Source organism: Coturnix japonica, chromosome Z (assembly GCF_001577835.2).
Source record: "Coturnix japonica isolate 7356 chromosome Z, Coturnix japonica 2.1, whole genome shotgun sequence".
Lineage (NCBI taxonomy): Eukaryota > Metazoa > Chordata > Aves > Galliformes > Phasianidae > Coturnix > Coturnix japonica.
The window spans coordinates 37,962,694-37,978,976 of NC_029547.1; the positions used below are offsets into that span (position 1 = coordinate 37,962,694).

The 16,283-nt window shown below is 38.7% G+C and overlaps 1 protein-coding gene across 2 annotated transcripts in view; it reads right to left on the reverse strand.

The window, feature by feature from the left end:
• Positions 1 to 16,283, reverse strand: part of PTCH1 (patched 1) — a 66,443-nt gene that overhangs the window by 19,069 nt on the left and 31,091 nt on the right. For both annotated transcript variants that reach the window (XM_015849306.2, XM_015849307.2), the window contains exons 13-16: positions 9,718 to 9,836; positions 7,977 to 8,376; positions 7,187 to 7,496; positions 1,609 to 1,751 (exon numbers count right to left, since the gene is read on the reverse strand). In XM_015849306.2, the coding sequence (XP_015704792.1) occupies positions 1,609 to 1,751; positions 7,187 to 7,496; positions 7,977 to 8,376; positions 9,718 to 9,836 (972 nt within the window). The remainder of the gene's footprint in view (positions 1 to 1,608; positions 1,752 to 7,186; positions 7,497 to 7,976; positions 8,377 to 9,717; positions 9,837 to 16,283) is intronic.

The following is a 16,283-nucleotide window of genomic DNA, read 5'->3' on the forward strand; positions in this document are numbered from 1 at the left end:
TTCACATCCCCTCGCCAAGTTCAAGTTCTGCTGCGCTCTGCTTAGTTGCCTAGTCCCACAGATCTGCACATCGGGACGCAGCCCTGTATTCGTCCTGTGTGACTACAGCCTTGGTCCGAGACTGTAACACCCCTTTCTTCCACCCTCACGTTCTCTGCAGCGTCCTTGCTTGAAGCCATGCCCGGTTTCTACCTCTCCTGGCCCACTTGTAGCTTAATTCAGGGGGAATCGGAGACCTCTTGTGCTGCCATGTGAGGGCATCCGTTTGCAACAGTAGCCACTCTCGCCTCAACGGCCCTATTCTTCGAGGCGCACGCCAGGGATCTGTCCAGCAGCCATGAAGTAGCGTGAAGTCTGCTCTCTAAAGTGCGAGCATCCTCTCTCTGCTCTTCAGGTCCGAATCTGGCTTGAGATCACATACAACTCAACCAGGCTATCGTGCTTGGAGCCAGCAGCCCTCCAACCTTTGACGCCTTATAGCTCCCTCAGCGGTGCGTGGAGAGCCAGGCAGCAACTGCTTTGACCTCTTGTCGTGGTCTGTCCTAATACCGTGAACCAAAAGCTATCATCAATGGATTTCAAGAGCCTTCTGAGCTCTTGCAGCTCGGCCATCTGGTTGTGCTCCCAAAAGGATGCTCAGTGAATGGGTGAAGTCCTTCCTCACCAGGACAAAGAGCCCGTGTGAGCCACGACGACTTCACGCATGCTGGAGCCAAGAAAGCGCTCATCAGCAGCATCCCCCCCTCCTATCCAGTGTGGCTGTTAGTAATACCACAATACCAGCGACCTTTACTTAGTCCCATCGCTAATTACACCGAACCTCACAGGCTCTCAACCTGTTCTTGACCGTTTCTTGGGGAGCTCTCTCACAGTTTACCAACGCGGACATAAAGGGCGACGCGCCGCCAACCCTTCCTACCTAGCCTACTCTCTCCTAAGAAGCAGCGCGCTATACGCCATCTGATGGTCAGCTATGCCCAATTGGGGTCAATCCGCATCGCATGTCTCTGTCCGACTAGCCACACAATGTCAAATTGTCAGAGTGCATGCTATTTTTCTTCCAGCTTCTATGGAATCGATACACCCATCACTCTCAGTTATCTTCTTTAAAGTTTAGGTTTTTAATGAAGTGATAGCAAATACCAGGTGAAATATCCCAGAAGAAAGCTGAACAAAGTTGATCCTACAAGAAAATTTGATTCAAATCAGGAACTATGCTACTTAAGACAATATGACTAACACCGGCCCTGAGTCTCACATAGGTTCAGACTCCATACATCTATGCATATAGCTATGCATCCTCCAAAACAAATTCAGTGAAAACAGAGCATGTTTGAGACAGAAGCAGCACATTAACACATCAGTCAGTAATCATCAATGATAGGTATTCCCAGTGTTGATTTTGAAGGCTATGCAACACAAATTGCTGCCCAGACAGCAATTACACACAAATCAAGCACAGGCAGCAAGTCCATGCAGTATGGCATGACTTACACATTTCAATGCAGAAAGATTGAAAAGAAACTACAACATGCTCTTTGTATCTCCCCTGAATCCTGATGACTTTGTGCAGTCCTGTATAGACCAGTAATAACTCTGATACAATACCTGACTGATGTCAATGGGCTTTGCTCGGTTGCCTGTTTGTACCAAGAGTTTGTAAGCCAGAACAGCATCATCGGATCCATTTTTATAGCTGTTATAAGTGATTTTCCCAGTTTCCCAGTCACTGTCAAATGCATCCTGGAGTCCTGAAGAGTTAAGAAAGGCAAAGAGAAAACAGAAGAAACAGGTAAGAAATCAACATCAGAAATAAATTTCAGTAGGAAGAAATAAGAATTACTCTTTCAATTGTAAACTCTGGCCATCTATAGCTTAAGCAAGAAGAAAGATCCATTTGCAGCCTCCCATATTTGCACTCCTCACTGACAGTCATTGTGTGGTAAGGTAAAAGTACCGCTAGAACATTCCATATTCTGAAGAAAAAAGTGGGAGAAACAAGAAGGTGCAAGCAAGAAGCCTTAAGACCATTCTCACATCATGATGACCGGCAAAGCTGAGTTAGTGAATGGCAGATGCAATGTGCACTGGAGTTACATTAATCAGTAACCTCATTGCATAGAGGAGATCTGGGATAAGAGTAATACTCTCAGATTCAACATCTTCAAGAGATTTTCCCAAGTTTACATAGCCTCACCACTGCCTGGAAGTAATGCTATATGTGAAACAGCAACCAAGCACTCTGCTTGGAGAAAAATGAGAGGAAGTGTTAAAGATGTCTGGAATAAAAAGTATTTATCCTCAATGAACTACAATTCCAGAATCATCACATTCAAAATCCACTACCACATTTGCATTTATTGCCCCTAAAAACAAAGCTGACTTGGATGGTGCCAAAAAAGAAGAGGCTGAGTTCAGCCTTAGTTTAACATCATTGCCTGCCCTTTAGTTCAAACCAGAGAGCCTCTTAGTCCATTATCTGGCAGAAAAGCACCATCCATGCTTCCCCCCTCTCCTAACTCCCTCCCCACCAGAATCCTCTCCAAGTGCATTAAGCTACAGAGGAGGAGGACACACACTACTCTTATTAACCGTTCTGGGCTACTGCAGAGCACTGAGGCAACAGCTTGTATGATGTAACCAGAAATTCCACTACAAGAGGGGGAAAAAAAACCACACTCAAACTTTCAGCTTCAAACAGCAACTCAGCTGCTTCTCAAGCACAGCGTGAGTGAACATGAATTTGTCAATTTGTTCCATCTGTTCAACTTGTGTAGCTAATATAAATCGTGGGATCTGCTGCCAGCACATGTAAAGATCACAGCCAACACCTATTCAGTCTCAACTGTTATTTTCCTCTTTGCCACCCTTTAACGGGGAGGAACACCTCACAGCACAAATTTGGATCATATTTAGAACAGGAAGCCGCAGCCTGGTACAAGGAGGCTCTGTGCGAACAGAGGACAAACCGCATGTCCAGGAAAGGAAAGGAAAAGGCCAGGGGGTGGTGGAAATCACCAGCCCACCTCACAGCTGCACTGAGGAGTTATAATGAAAACCATCATTACAAATCTGATAGGTTAGCTACAGCTGTACTGAGATAAGAGGGAGGGTAGAGAAAATAGGGCCTGACACTGTCTTGGGGCCTAGGTACTCACACCATTGACAAACGCTTCCCCCACTCCCTTAAAAAGCTGCCCCCTGTGCTGTCTACAAAACTGTTCCTACTGGTAAAGCCAGGAAGCTGGGAACAAAGTGATGCAACAGGCCTGCCAAAGCCACCACCGCAGCCCCTTGGCACCTGCCCAGGATGAGGATGCAACCTCACCAGACTTCTTGAAATCTCTGAAGGAACTTCACAGACCCCTTAACAGTGCTATTTGTTGATGCCCACTGAATGGGAAAACAGCATCCATCCTCCCTGAACACAGTTCAGTTCTCAGTCCCTCAGGAAGTAGCTAGGTGAGAACACTTCTTCCGTAATTATCGTGTGATGATTTGGGGAAATAAGAAGACTGTGTAAAAAAGCATAACAGAAAAAAAAGAGAGAACACCAAAGAACAGCTAAACTTTTAAAGTTATAGTAGAAATTGTTTCCTTTCATAACAGGAGCACACAAATTGCTATGCTAACCAATACCTGTGGAAGAATTTCCATCCTAACATGTAATTCCAGACTAATACGCAGCTCCTGTCACAGGGCTAAACTGATACATAAACCCAAATATACTCTACATGTAACTTGACCAACCTGCATTGCAAGGTATGCTAAAAAGGGCCTGTAAGTTTTACGTTGCAACAGCAGGTGGAAGTTTAACTCTTTCACATCTCCCTCTTTCTGCCCCTTCTTTGTTCCTAAAAGTCTAATCAACCCTCAATCTCCACTCCCTTTTTAATCTTTATTACTCATTAGGTGTAATTTCTTTACACTTTGGGTCATCTTATTATTGACCTTGCTAAAACTGGAAGCTTGAGGAAGGAATACCAAGATATCACTCTAAGTTGTGCTTCATTTCCAGAGAATTTCCAAGTTTCATTGTTAAAATTTCCTTGAAATGAATAGCAGTCGTCGCTAGCAACATATGCATTTTCCACCAAAGATTTTAAAGACTTTTAATCTACTACAAGGGCAATTAAGAAAATCTGCTGATGCCTTTCAGCAGAGAAATTTTTAACAAATGAGGGAATTTTAAAATGTTACATATGGGACATCTTCATATCAGCAGTGACTTTCACTTTGTAGTTCAGAAGGAGGTAAAATCCTCCGGAATTATGTGGGATGCTAAAAAGGGGGTGAAGGAATTCCTACTTAACCATATGAGCAATTGGCACTATGAAATAAAAGATTACACTATGCAAAAACAAGCCTAATTACAGCCCACCTGGGGCTGTAATTTGTATTCAGACACCTACAAAAATAACATTAACATTTCCATTGTAAATGGATGATTAGTGCTAACTTTCTTCTGTTGCACTTTCAGTAGCAAAAAGCATGTTAATATGACTGGATGCCAGGAAGAAAAGTATAGGAAAACTGCAAGTGTGTCAGGCTGACAGCATTCTGCTGTATGGAAACTACAAGCATACAGCTAAACCAAGGAGGTTGTCTTCATTAAAAAATGCTTTTGTTCATACACTGCTGCTTCCCTTCAGTCCATTTTGTAAACTGCTGAACAAAATTCAGAAGGCCAACTTGAACCACTAACCTCCACAGTACTGAACTTCCCAGTGAAGACATTAGGAATTAAACACACAGTTCAAAAATCACTCCTACTTCAATTATCCTGCTATCTTCAGCACCTAAAAATGGCAGCCACACAACTATTTCCATCTCACAAAGGACACTCTCTCAATCCAGACTAAAACTCCAACCCATTTGTAAATTCTTTTTTCACGCTCCCTTCTCTTTACACCTCAGTTTCGGCTTTAGTTGGCAACAACCATGCACGTTTCTGTTCACTACTGTCTGCACCTTCAGACAATCCCTTAACTATGACAATAATCAGTTTTTACCACAATAGTTCACTTTCCCCCCTATGTTAATGCCTTGTATCCTTCTTTACTGCTTTGTAAACACAGCATCTGTCAAAACAGCCCTGTCTTCACAAAGCAGCTAGCTGTTCTATCCTAATTGTGCACGTCTTGAGGAAGGTAGAAAGAAGGGGTAAGGACACAGATCTAAACACTAAGCAGTAATCATAATGATTAATTTAAACCTGCACATGATCAAAAGACCAAACAATATGCTTTTAATCACAGGGCTGGAACAACCACTTGAACCATCCCAAATCAGAGCTTCATGGAAGCATCCCTGAACACGCCTGTGTAGAGTTTTAACTCCTTGCATCCAGGGTACCAAAATACCCACACCTCCTCTACAGGAAGAACAGCAGAGGGGAAGGAAGGAAGGAATACATGCAGACTAAAGTGGACTAGAAAGGCAAGAAGAGAACATTAATACCCTCAAGACTAGTAAAGATGTGGAAAGGTCATATATGAACATGTACAAGCAGCATAGAGGAGATACGTAGGCACTAAGTGGTGAAGAACAGACAAGTCCTTAGCATGACAAGGGAATTAAAAAGAGGCATCCAAAATGAAAGGTAAGAGATGGACTCTGAGTAACAAGAAATCAAGCAATCTCAGAGCAACAGCAAGGGGGATAGCCTTCAGCATTTCATTGTGAGGAGCCAGCAAAGTAGCAGATCCAAGGACATCTTTTCCTAATTTTACCATTGTCAAACTGTGCTCATGTTCAGCACTAATATGTGAAGATCCTGAACACAATTTCCTCAGATTTCTACTCACATGTTCCACGGCTGGGACCTGTTTTCCCCATTATGATTATTTTGTGGTTGTCCAAAACAAAAGAAATAAAATAAACAATAGCATTGCAAGAGATTGGAAAAGCACTCAGAAAGATGTTTGCTTAGGAAGCTACAGAGTACATTAAGGTTTCAGTATGGCAAAACACGTAAGCTGCACTGAATTTTCTTTCCATTGACACTGCCTTTCCTTACTTATGAAAGAAGAAAAACTAAGTAAAACATACAGTAAGGAGACTGTAATGAATGGATCCAGTACATTATAAAAATTGAAATAAAACAATAAATCTGGTAGCTAAGACTATGTTCTGCTTGATTCTACCAGCGCATTATATATGCAACAGACTTGATAATTTTACTATTTATGTCCTTTAGATGTCTCTGCTTTCCCAATACTGCCTAAAACACTTTCAGAAGGAAGAAGATATCCCAAATGCTGGTAGTTATGTAAATGTTTTCTGAGAATTGTTGGCTGCATCAGTCATTTGTAAATAGTTACGGTTAAAATACACAGTCTCACTAAGCCAGCATAATTTACTTTTCTATTGGCAAAAAGCTTGCTGAAGATTCTTTCAGCTAAAGTGGCAGAGGTAAGATAAGCGTATTTTGAGCAAGAATACACTTGCTCACAGCAGAGAACAGTTAAATTTGCTGAGATGTACCATTTATTTTAAACAACAAAAAAAACTGTCTCGACACATGTAATCATACATAGTATCTTTAATATCTTTAATACGCTGACTTCAGTATAACCATCATCAGATTACTTGAAAGGCTCTGCCTTTCTCATCTCTCCCCCATCCCTTTATAGTTCAGCTCAGAAAAAGCAGCACCACAAAAAGAGTGAAGACACTTGACTAGAAATGTAGAATGTGTGGTGTACTCGTGATCCAATAAAATGCCTAAACCACACTGAATTTTATTCATGCCAGCAGTCCCAACTGAAGCCAACAGGATCACTTGTGCTGAAAGTTAAGCCTGTGCCAAAATACATTGCTGAAGTAGGACTTTTCATTTACCATTCTCAAAACACTCAGCAAACACTTATTTTCCCAAGACACTGGGCTGATTTGGCCACTAATTTTAATCAGAATTCCTCACTAGTTGTTTAGAAATTAATGGCATGAGATTGCCTCTCACACTTATAATCTTTAAAAGCTTCAAAATTGTCTTGAGTAGTAAAGTTAGCCACAAAGAAAAGAACTGTTGAAGAAAAAGGAAAGCAACATCCAAATTCAGATGAGAACCTAGGCATCCCCCTACTGTAAGCAGTCTGTGTGGCCATATCGGAAAACAGAATTATCAGTGATTAAGTGCTTGCTACTGCAGAATAAAGATAAGTTTGTGCAATTTTTATCCTACCTTGTAGCCAGTCTCGAAAGTAGTGTAACCACATTTTGGGAAGCTGCCTATCCTCTTCCAACAAAACATATGTCACATTGCTGAAACTTCTGTGAAGTTCATAAAGTAAGTGCTGGACATTTGGATAGTCGGCTTTCTGTGTCACAATGTACATATTATAGAATGAGAAGTACTTGAACTGCGCAGCAATAAAGTCATATTCCCGTGTCTCACGTGGTACAATGTCTGTGAGATCTAGTCCATCCCTCACCCGGGTAGTTCCATAGAGGCTGAGCCCAAGTAAGCCCAGGAAAAGAAAAATAACCACAACCTGCAACAACAAAAACAGAAATGCATTTGGTTTTAGTTTTCTTTAGAAACTAACAATTCATAAAGGCCACAACAGAACTAGGTTCAAAATTAATATCCATCATTGCACACTCCTAATTTTATTTTTCTTATGTTTTTTCATGCATGTAAACACATAACGCAAGGCATTTTACTGAAAGGTCTCTAAAGCATGGGTAAAAAATGTTTATGGTAATAAAGAGTAGCATTAGTTACATAGTTCTCAAAATTATGTTTTAGTAAGTGAACAATCCCCTCTTTTAACCTACCTTTGAAGCTATGTGACTACTCTGCTAGCAAGACAGAATTTCTTAAGTATGAACATACCTGCAAAATTATTACAAACTTCCACTGCAAAATAATTATATTTATTTCTTATGTTTATTATTATTGTCAGGACAATGTTCCTTGCAGAAAATGCAGAAGCCTTTTTCAACAAGCAGGTGAACTGTTCTCTGATTACCTTAGCTTTTGGTTTTAGGAGGAACGGAGCATAATGTTTTTCTGCAAAAGTTGAAAGTGTCCACTTCGTACAGGGTGGCTCGAGGCAATGCACACTGGAGTCTGAGAACTGGGAAAGCAAATCCCTTGTCGAGCTTGTGCTTTCTGGGCTCTGGCAGCTAAGACTATCTTGAGTCACTGTCACAGGCTGTACTGATATTTCTGATCGCGGCTCTGCAGTGGTGTAGTACACTTGTGTATGAGGATCATATTCAGTGCGCAACTGCACTGTAGACTGCATTGTGATCTGAGTTTCATGTGCAAAACTGTGACTGCTGTACGGGGGTGGAGGACTGTAACAAATATTGTCATTTTCTGCATATGCTTGAGGCTCAATCTGAATCACTCTAGTGACACATGGACTGTAAGAGAAAAGAAAAACATTGCTTATGTTTTTATTTTAATCAGACTAGGCAGAATATTCTGCTTCTGCCCAAACCATTTCGACTACTTTCCGACAGTTTATGTTAATTATTACACTTCAGCATGAATCTTCCTCTCCAGCTCTAAATGTGGATGCTTCTTAGACATGATTCTAATTGTAAATATGCAGATTTCTTATTTTCAACAAAGCAGAAACCACCATTATCTGAAGACACTGAGATACACTCATAAATTACATTAATTAATTGTACATACAAATCAAGTGAATATCCAGGTAGTCACACACAGTCTGAATGCAGTGTGCGTCTGAGTTTGCATTTGTGTACCCATGCTGAGAATTAGGCTATTTAAATAAAATGTAAACACATAAAATACCAAGTTCTTCTGTTTAGAACAACTGAAATAACCATTAAATAATATTTAAGCCTTCTGAATAAGATTTCACACTTTTGGGAGGCAGCTTGAAACCACATGCCACACACACACAGAATGTTTCAAGAATGAAGTAAACATATGCAAACGTGCATAGGAATTTTCCAAGTAAGATGGGCTAAATTAAGACATAACATTTCAGAAGTATTTTCTGAATTTTATTTTAGTCTAAGCGAGGATTTAATATGTACCTAGTTTGTGGTGGTGGTTTTTGGTTTTTTTTTTTTGGTTGGTTGATTTTGGGGTTTTTTTGTGTTTATTTTGTTATTGTTGTTGTTTTTAAACAACAGAGATATATCTCTTGCTGTAAATAAGAAATGACAAACCATGACAGAAAACGGTATATTTTTCATCAAATGAATAAAGCCTATCTAAAAAAGAGGAATTCAGAATGTTGCTTACCTAAACAAAACCAGTTGTTATTAACTGAATTTCCTCATATATATGTAGGCTCAAATTCTGATAAATGTTCAGTGCAACAACTGGTAGAATACATGGGCAGTCCAACTGTCTCCTAATTCTGAGAATTAGGCCTCAAAACCAAAGCGCAGTAAGTCACCCAAAGAAATTACAAGTAAGTCACCCAATGAAAATACAACTTAATCGGAAACAGAAAGCAAAAGTCCTGTCATGTGATCAACTCCTTGTTCTAACCACTCACTAAAACTAATTTTGGAAAGTTCTTTCTCTGTTTGGTATCAAAACTGAAAGGTCAAATACAGAGAGAGACAGATCTCAGTAGCAAACACAATTTGGTCACTAGCAATATGGTTAAGACAACAAAATACTGACCCTGCTGCAATGAACACCCACTCTTGACAAGGAACAGTAGCACTTATGACCACAAAAGGACACACCTCATCAATCAATCAGTCGCACACTCTCACCTTGTAAAACAGCAGAATATATCCAGTCTCCTGTCTTCTCGACGATAAAGATCCATGCTCAGTATAGCAGGAAAAATTAGCAGAACCATTGCAAAGTTGAATACCACCACAACTGCTGCCTAGAGATCAGTCATAAAAGAAGCAGTATTGATGCTTAGCTTCACGCAGGCCTTCATTTTTACAAAGCATTAAACCTCTTTTCAGTTCTCATTTACCCACTCATTTATCATACCTACCTGTTAGATACTTCCAAGCTTCCTCTCAAGGGAACTAGGAAGTATATTTTTACTTTTCAGTTTCATTATGCTAGTCCTATTGTAGTTAATTAGTCTCTTTTAATACTAAACTTCATATGTTTTAATGTGCCTGTGCATGGCAATTTTTCCACTTTTTAAAGTGGAAAAAACATGAGTTAATAAATCACCCATTTGCATGAGAACCTGCTCCATTCAGATCCTCCACTATAAAAAAGGTGGAAGCATAAGCAAGCCTGGAATAAGGAATGAAGTTCTCACATTTAAGGGTTGTGTAGTTATTTAAACATTGAAGAACATTTAAAAGTCAATAATGAAGTATTATTATTATTATTATTCTATTATGTATAGAATTTAATCAAATTCTAATGAAATTGATAATACTATGCACATGAAAGAACTCAGAAATCCAGTCAGAGAGTAATATCTGGGGATAATCCCACAGTATTTTTTAAGAAGCAGCAAAATTAATCCAACAACACATAGTAAGTCTGTGCATTTGTCTTTATCAGAACTTGATTAATGATACAGTCTATCAAAAAAAAGTCTTCAACTGGAACAATAATGCATCTTAAATTGGAAGAATACTTAATTTGTAAAGTGTTTAATTAAACATTAATTAAAAATTAATTAAATTAATTTTTAAAAAATCCCCAAACACCCACCTTCAAACCCTTTCCCATACAGAGATTCTCAGGTAATCTCTATAAACATATGTAGCACAGCATTTATCATTATTATTAATAGCATTTACTTGTAATGTGGAATTACTGAAGTCTATAGCTGTCAAGAAGGGAAATCTGAGCACAGGTAAGACTAGAAATTAACAAGTAGTACAGATATGCTAAAAAAAAAAAACAAAAACCTGTGGTTGAGTCATCAACAAGTAGATCAACTGAGATCCTTCTATTTTAAACCTTCTATTTTAATTAAATAAGCAACAACAGTCTAGTTTCATAATAATGAAATTATACAAGTTAACATTAAAAGAAAAAAAAAAATAAATAAATCAAGTGGTGAACTTGATATAAACATGCTGCCATTCTTCCAATATAGTGAAGTAGCTGCTTTGATCTTTAAAAATAAGTCTTCAAAAGCAGTAGCTCAAAAGTTGTTCATATATTAAAAATTCCTGACTAATCATGGAACTCAATTTTTCTCTTTCAGAATCAAAGTACTAATTTACTAAGTGATTTTTAGAATTCTGAAGCTGTTAAGTTTGATTAAAAGATATTATTTCTGTGTTTCTAAGAACATAGTAAGTTATGCAAATACTGTCTTGTTAATTCAATCATAAATACATTGAACACAGAAGTAGAGCTTACTGGTGTTTCCCTTTTGCCGTCTTCAGACTCAGTAAAGATTTGGGTCCTGGTAATTACTTGTAGACTTAACTACTGCAACAGTGTCTATCTAGCAGTTAAAACCACCTAGTTATCATTTAACCATGTTTGAGAGAAAACCGTTTCATGATTTATACAAAGCCACACAGAAAAGTAGGTAAGGCCATAGCTAATACTTCAAGATAAAGTGATTTCCCCTCTTGATCTTCTCCAGAATAATTGTTTAAATAATTTGTTTTAATAATTTGTTTAAAAATTAATTAATTAATTAATTAATGCTGCTGTTGCAAGCAAGGCATTTGCTGGACCTGGTTATTACAACCACCTTCTTTACTGCTACTAAACCACTGAAGATCATATCATCCATTTGACATGAATAATCAGCTGTATCTAAAGAAGTTCTTTTGTCAAAAATGACATAAGTTTTACTGAAAATGTTAAAATGTGAAGTTTTACTGAAAATAATCTCACCTGATGTTTGACAATAATTCTTACTTATCCCTGAATGGCTGAAAAACCAACAAATCTCTCTTCTAATCTGTGAAATTCTGCAAAGAGTTCATACCTTTTCGGTTCCCTCTTTAGACAAGAAAATCCTTGAAACTCAAACACTGCTACCCCTGAGAATGAATACTTAAGTGTGTGGAAGAGATAAAATATAGTTAGCTATATTCACATGTGATTCTTAATGAAGAATCAAAACTAACACAACTACAAATAGTAAATCTGCTTATCAGCATGGCATTCCTCTTACAATCAAATAGATTCTCCAATGCATCCTATCATTATTTAAGTATTAGCTCCACAGGTTAAATCTTTTTAAACAATAACATCCCTTCTGAGTCGTATTTAAACAGATCCCTAGAGCTTAATACATTTCCAACATGTTGCAGGCTTTCTCTCCCTCACCTACCTCACCAGCATTTCAATGTTGCAAAAGCACTCAGTTTTCAAAATTACCCAGGCAAAACACTGCTCTTCTATCAGTTCTGCCTGTTGCCTCGTCAAGTCTCCCTGTGACTTGAAAAGATTCAGCATGTCTCCCAGTTCCTGCTTCATATCCCTGCTCCAGTAGCATATGGAAACATACGACACAAGAGAGCAAATCAAGGTCAGATCAGCAGAGAAGGATGGAATAACTAGTGAAGGTGACTAAGCCTCTGATACGATACATCAACCACCACCTCCTCCTTGCAGTACTAGTTTAGAAATCTGATGGAAATGTACAGATATTGCGATCGTGGCCATATTCCCTATCTGTGACCATATTCACCAGAAAAGCATCAACAAGTCTGTGGTAGCACAGCTTGCAGAGTGGGGGAAATCTGCTAGCAGCACTCAAGCTGAATATTTTTATATTGAATATTTAATATTTTGGGAAAAGTGCATCTGCCCCTATCCCTTCAGAAACAAGTAATCAAATGAAGTTCCTTAGACACTCTTCCTGAGAAGTCATTAAAGTTAAGATTACTATTAGACAGAGAAATTAAAGGAAATGAGATCAAAAGGAAGTAAAATAAATACTGCACTAATCAGAAAAAAACGTTGGTAATTTTCTGAGAAACTTGTTCCAATTTTACATCTTTTTCTTACAGGCTAAAAATACTATTGCTGCTGCAACTGTTAACTGAAACAGAAGAATGGCAGTCTGTGTTGAAGGCAGCAAGGGAGAAGGGAGCCAAGCTGGTAGGCTGGGGCCCTGCTTAAGGTATGTGCTGCTATTTGCCATTCCTGGCAGCCCACCCAAGGAGAATATGTGTGCTGTATGGCTAGAGGTGATGAACGAACGAGGAGTTCTGTCAGGGAAACTTCCACTCCACCACTGCCTATCTGCAGCTCCCCCCTGACAGCACACAGACTCACATCTCCCCCTTCCTCTTCCCCTTAGGCTTTAATTTTGCTTGTTAAATTCTCTTGACAGGAGCAGGGAAAACTAAAAGATGTGGGTAAAAGGAGAGGGACAAACCACTTCAGCAGAGTAAGATAATTGAATGAGTTTAAAAACTTACATTCTTTCTGTCCACAAAACCCACCACCACCACCTGGTAATGCACTTTTACATTTAGGAAAAAAAACAACTTATTATTCTTACTATGAGAGAAAAAGTTACTGTTAAGACTTGTTGGGCAAAGTTCCACCTCTACTCATTACTAAATCTACACCATTCCTCAACTGCTGGGGAGGAATTTTCTACTACAAGCAAGGAAAGTTAGGTGAATTTTTATGAAGCTGTGCATTTTCCTTTTTGCTGCAGAATTTATTCCTTAAACGTGTCTGAACATTTTGACTGAGGTAAGAATTCAGCCTAATGATAGTTATACTCTGCAATATCACCTTCACTTATACTCAAAATAAAGAACAATATTTAAGACATTCCTACTCTGAACTTCAAACACTCTCAGCAGGGTTCTCTGATAACCTCCCTCTATCCCACCCAGGCCCAATTTTTAAAAATCTGAAAATTCAGAACCTACTCCCTCAAAGTTCTGAGCATTTTCTTATAGGTGGTTCTTGGGGCTGAACTATTTGAGAAACCACCAGCTTCTTCAAGCGTAAAACTGTTTCAATACAGAGCTAATGAACAAATTAAAAAAAAATGCAAATAGTCATAAAGCAAACACAGTGTCTAGCCACATAATAGAACTAATTTTTAAAATTGTACTTTCAAAAAGATTTTTGTTTGTTTGCTTTTAACTCAGTAAAAGCTAAATCCAGTAAACTCCAAAAACAACAGCAAGCTTGCATAGTTTAAACTCCACAAAGTAAATAAAAGGACTATCAAGAAACTGCTTTAGCTGGCAAACAGAACAGAAACTGAAAAAGAAGAAAGCACTGAAATGCAAAATGTGAGCTTCCATCTAAACGATGGACTTGCACAAGCAGGAAATCATTTATTCTCCCTCAGCAGCTTGGTTATTTTACAGATACTGGACTTCAAAAGTTAAGGAAACTTTGGCAATTATCTTGTAGAGTCTTAAGAAAAGTGAATTAAGTGTAAAATAAGGTCAAGAGCAATTCTATTTCTAAGCCCATCTGTTAAAAATTCACTACGTAGATGAGAAGAAGGTAGTCACTGTGCAAAGTACACTGCAATATTTCATTACCTTCTATGTCTTGTTAGGAAGCTAGGGAAAAAGAAGAGCATACGTAAATAAATGCAGACCATCAATGAAAACCTGCAAAGGCCAACTGATTCTGAATGCTGTAAGTAATGCATGATATTACTTTGATTTTACCTGGTGAAGCTAGACAAAGCAAGAAATAGATTTTCTTTTCCAACAACAAGGGATAGTGGTTTCTGATTTATCCATGTTCTCTAGTTCCAACAAATCTTCAGTACAGGTCTTCAGCTGCACTTTTTTGCATAATTTCACATCACTCATATACATGACATCTGCCCTGTAAGCAATGCCACTTAGTTTATTATGTTCGGCCACAACATGAGTGGCCAGTGGTGGTAGTATGGCAGTGGGTTGAACCTTCCCACTAATACTCCATGATTTTTTGTTGCTGTGTGACCCATGGTTGCAGAGAGGCTGTCTTATAAAACAGTGTCTGACAAAGAAGTGCATAGGAAGCAAAGCTATGGAAATGAATTCCTACATGTGGAAAAAAATTGGCAACCACTGACATTCATCAACACTTGCTGAACAATTTTTGAGAGCAAATAGCAGACACCAGAACAGAGAGGCTATGGCTGATGTTTCAGCAGTGACAACAACGATGTGAAAGACAAGCCATGCTCTAAATGTCCATGAAGACTATTATGGCAAAAATGCATAGCTAATGGCAGCGACCACGTAAAACAGTGCTTTGTATCCAAGAATTTGCTCTATCAAAAAGTGTTATTGTGCTCTTTGTATCTGTTGCAGTTTCCACGGAAATAAATAAGAGGCATTACTTCTGGAGCTACCCACATGCAAGGGTCTGCTGTTTAAAAACCAAAGACAGACTACAGATGTGAGAAAAGACTCAGCAATTGAAATGCTAGTTTTTGAACATCCAAGCAATCCAATATATGAATTCTATATTAATCACTGCCTTAAAACAGACTTTGATCACAGTGTTTTCATTCTGAATGATGTTGACATGTTCATACATGGCTATACTGAAATCTAATTGGGATCTTCTTGTTTGTCATTTTATTCTGTAGACAGCTTTTCTGTTTTCTGATTCTGTTTATATGGTGATAGCAGGTAAGAAGAAAATAACTTCAAAGAGTAAAGTCTTTGAAAGGGTTGATAATAGTAGGGCAAGGGGAAATGGTTTTAAGTTGCAAGAGGGAAGATTTAGGTTGGATGTTAGGGGTAAGTTCTTTACTAGGAGAGTGGTGAGGTACTGGAACAGACTGCCCAGGGATGTTGTGGATGACCCGTCGGTGGAGGTGTTCAAGGCCAGGTTGGATGGGGCCTTGGGCAACCTAATCTAGTAAACATGGAAGATTGGTGGCCCTGCCGGGCAGGGGGGTTGGAGCTTCATGATCCTTGAGGTCCCTTCCAACCTGGATCATTCTGTGATTCTGTGAACTCAGGATAGGTACATTTAATTTGTACTGAGATCACAGTAATATTTATAGCTGTTGTCTCTACTTACTATCCAAAGGCAACCATTCATGTTCTAATACAAAGAATGAGACGAGTGGCTGAGCAAAATCTGATTAAAGAAGAAACAAATAGTTTTGTTGGTTCCTAAAGAACAGCTTAGAGGTATGATTAGGACAAAATGGCTAATCTCTGTTGAGTATTTCCTATGAGATGTGTTTAGGCTGTAGTAACTTCTACAGAAGCATAGTTACTACTGTGACAGGAAAAAAAAAAAGACTTCTCCAATTCCTGGTAAGGATTTTCAGTATCCTGTTAGGTGTTTCAAGTACATATTGGATGGGTGAATCTTGACTAGATTTAGAAGATACAAAACACTTCTTGCAAAGTATTACACTTCAACAATAAACTTCACATACTGATGCCAG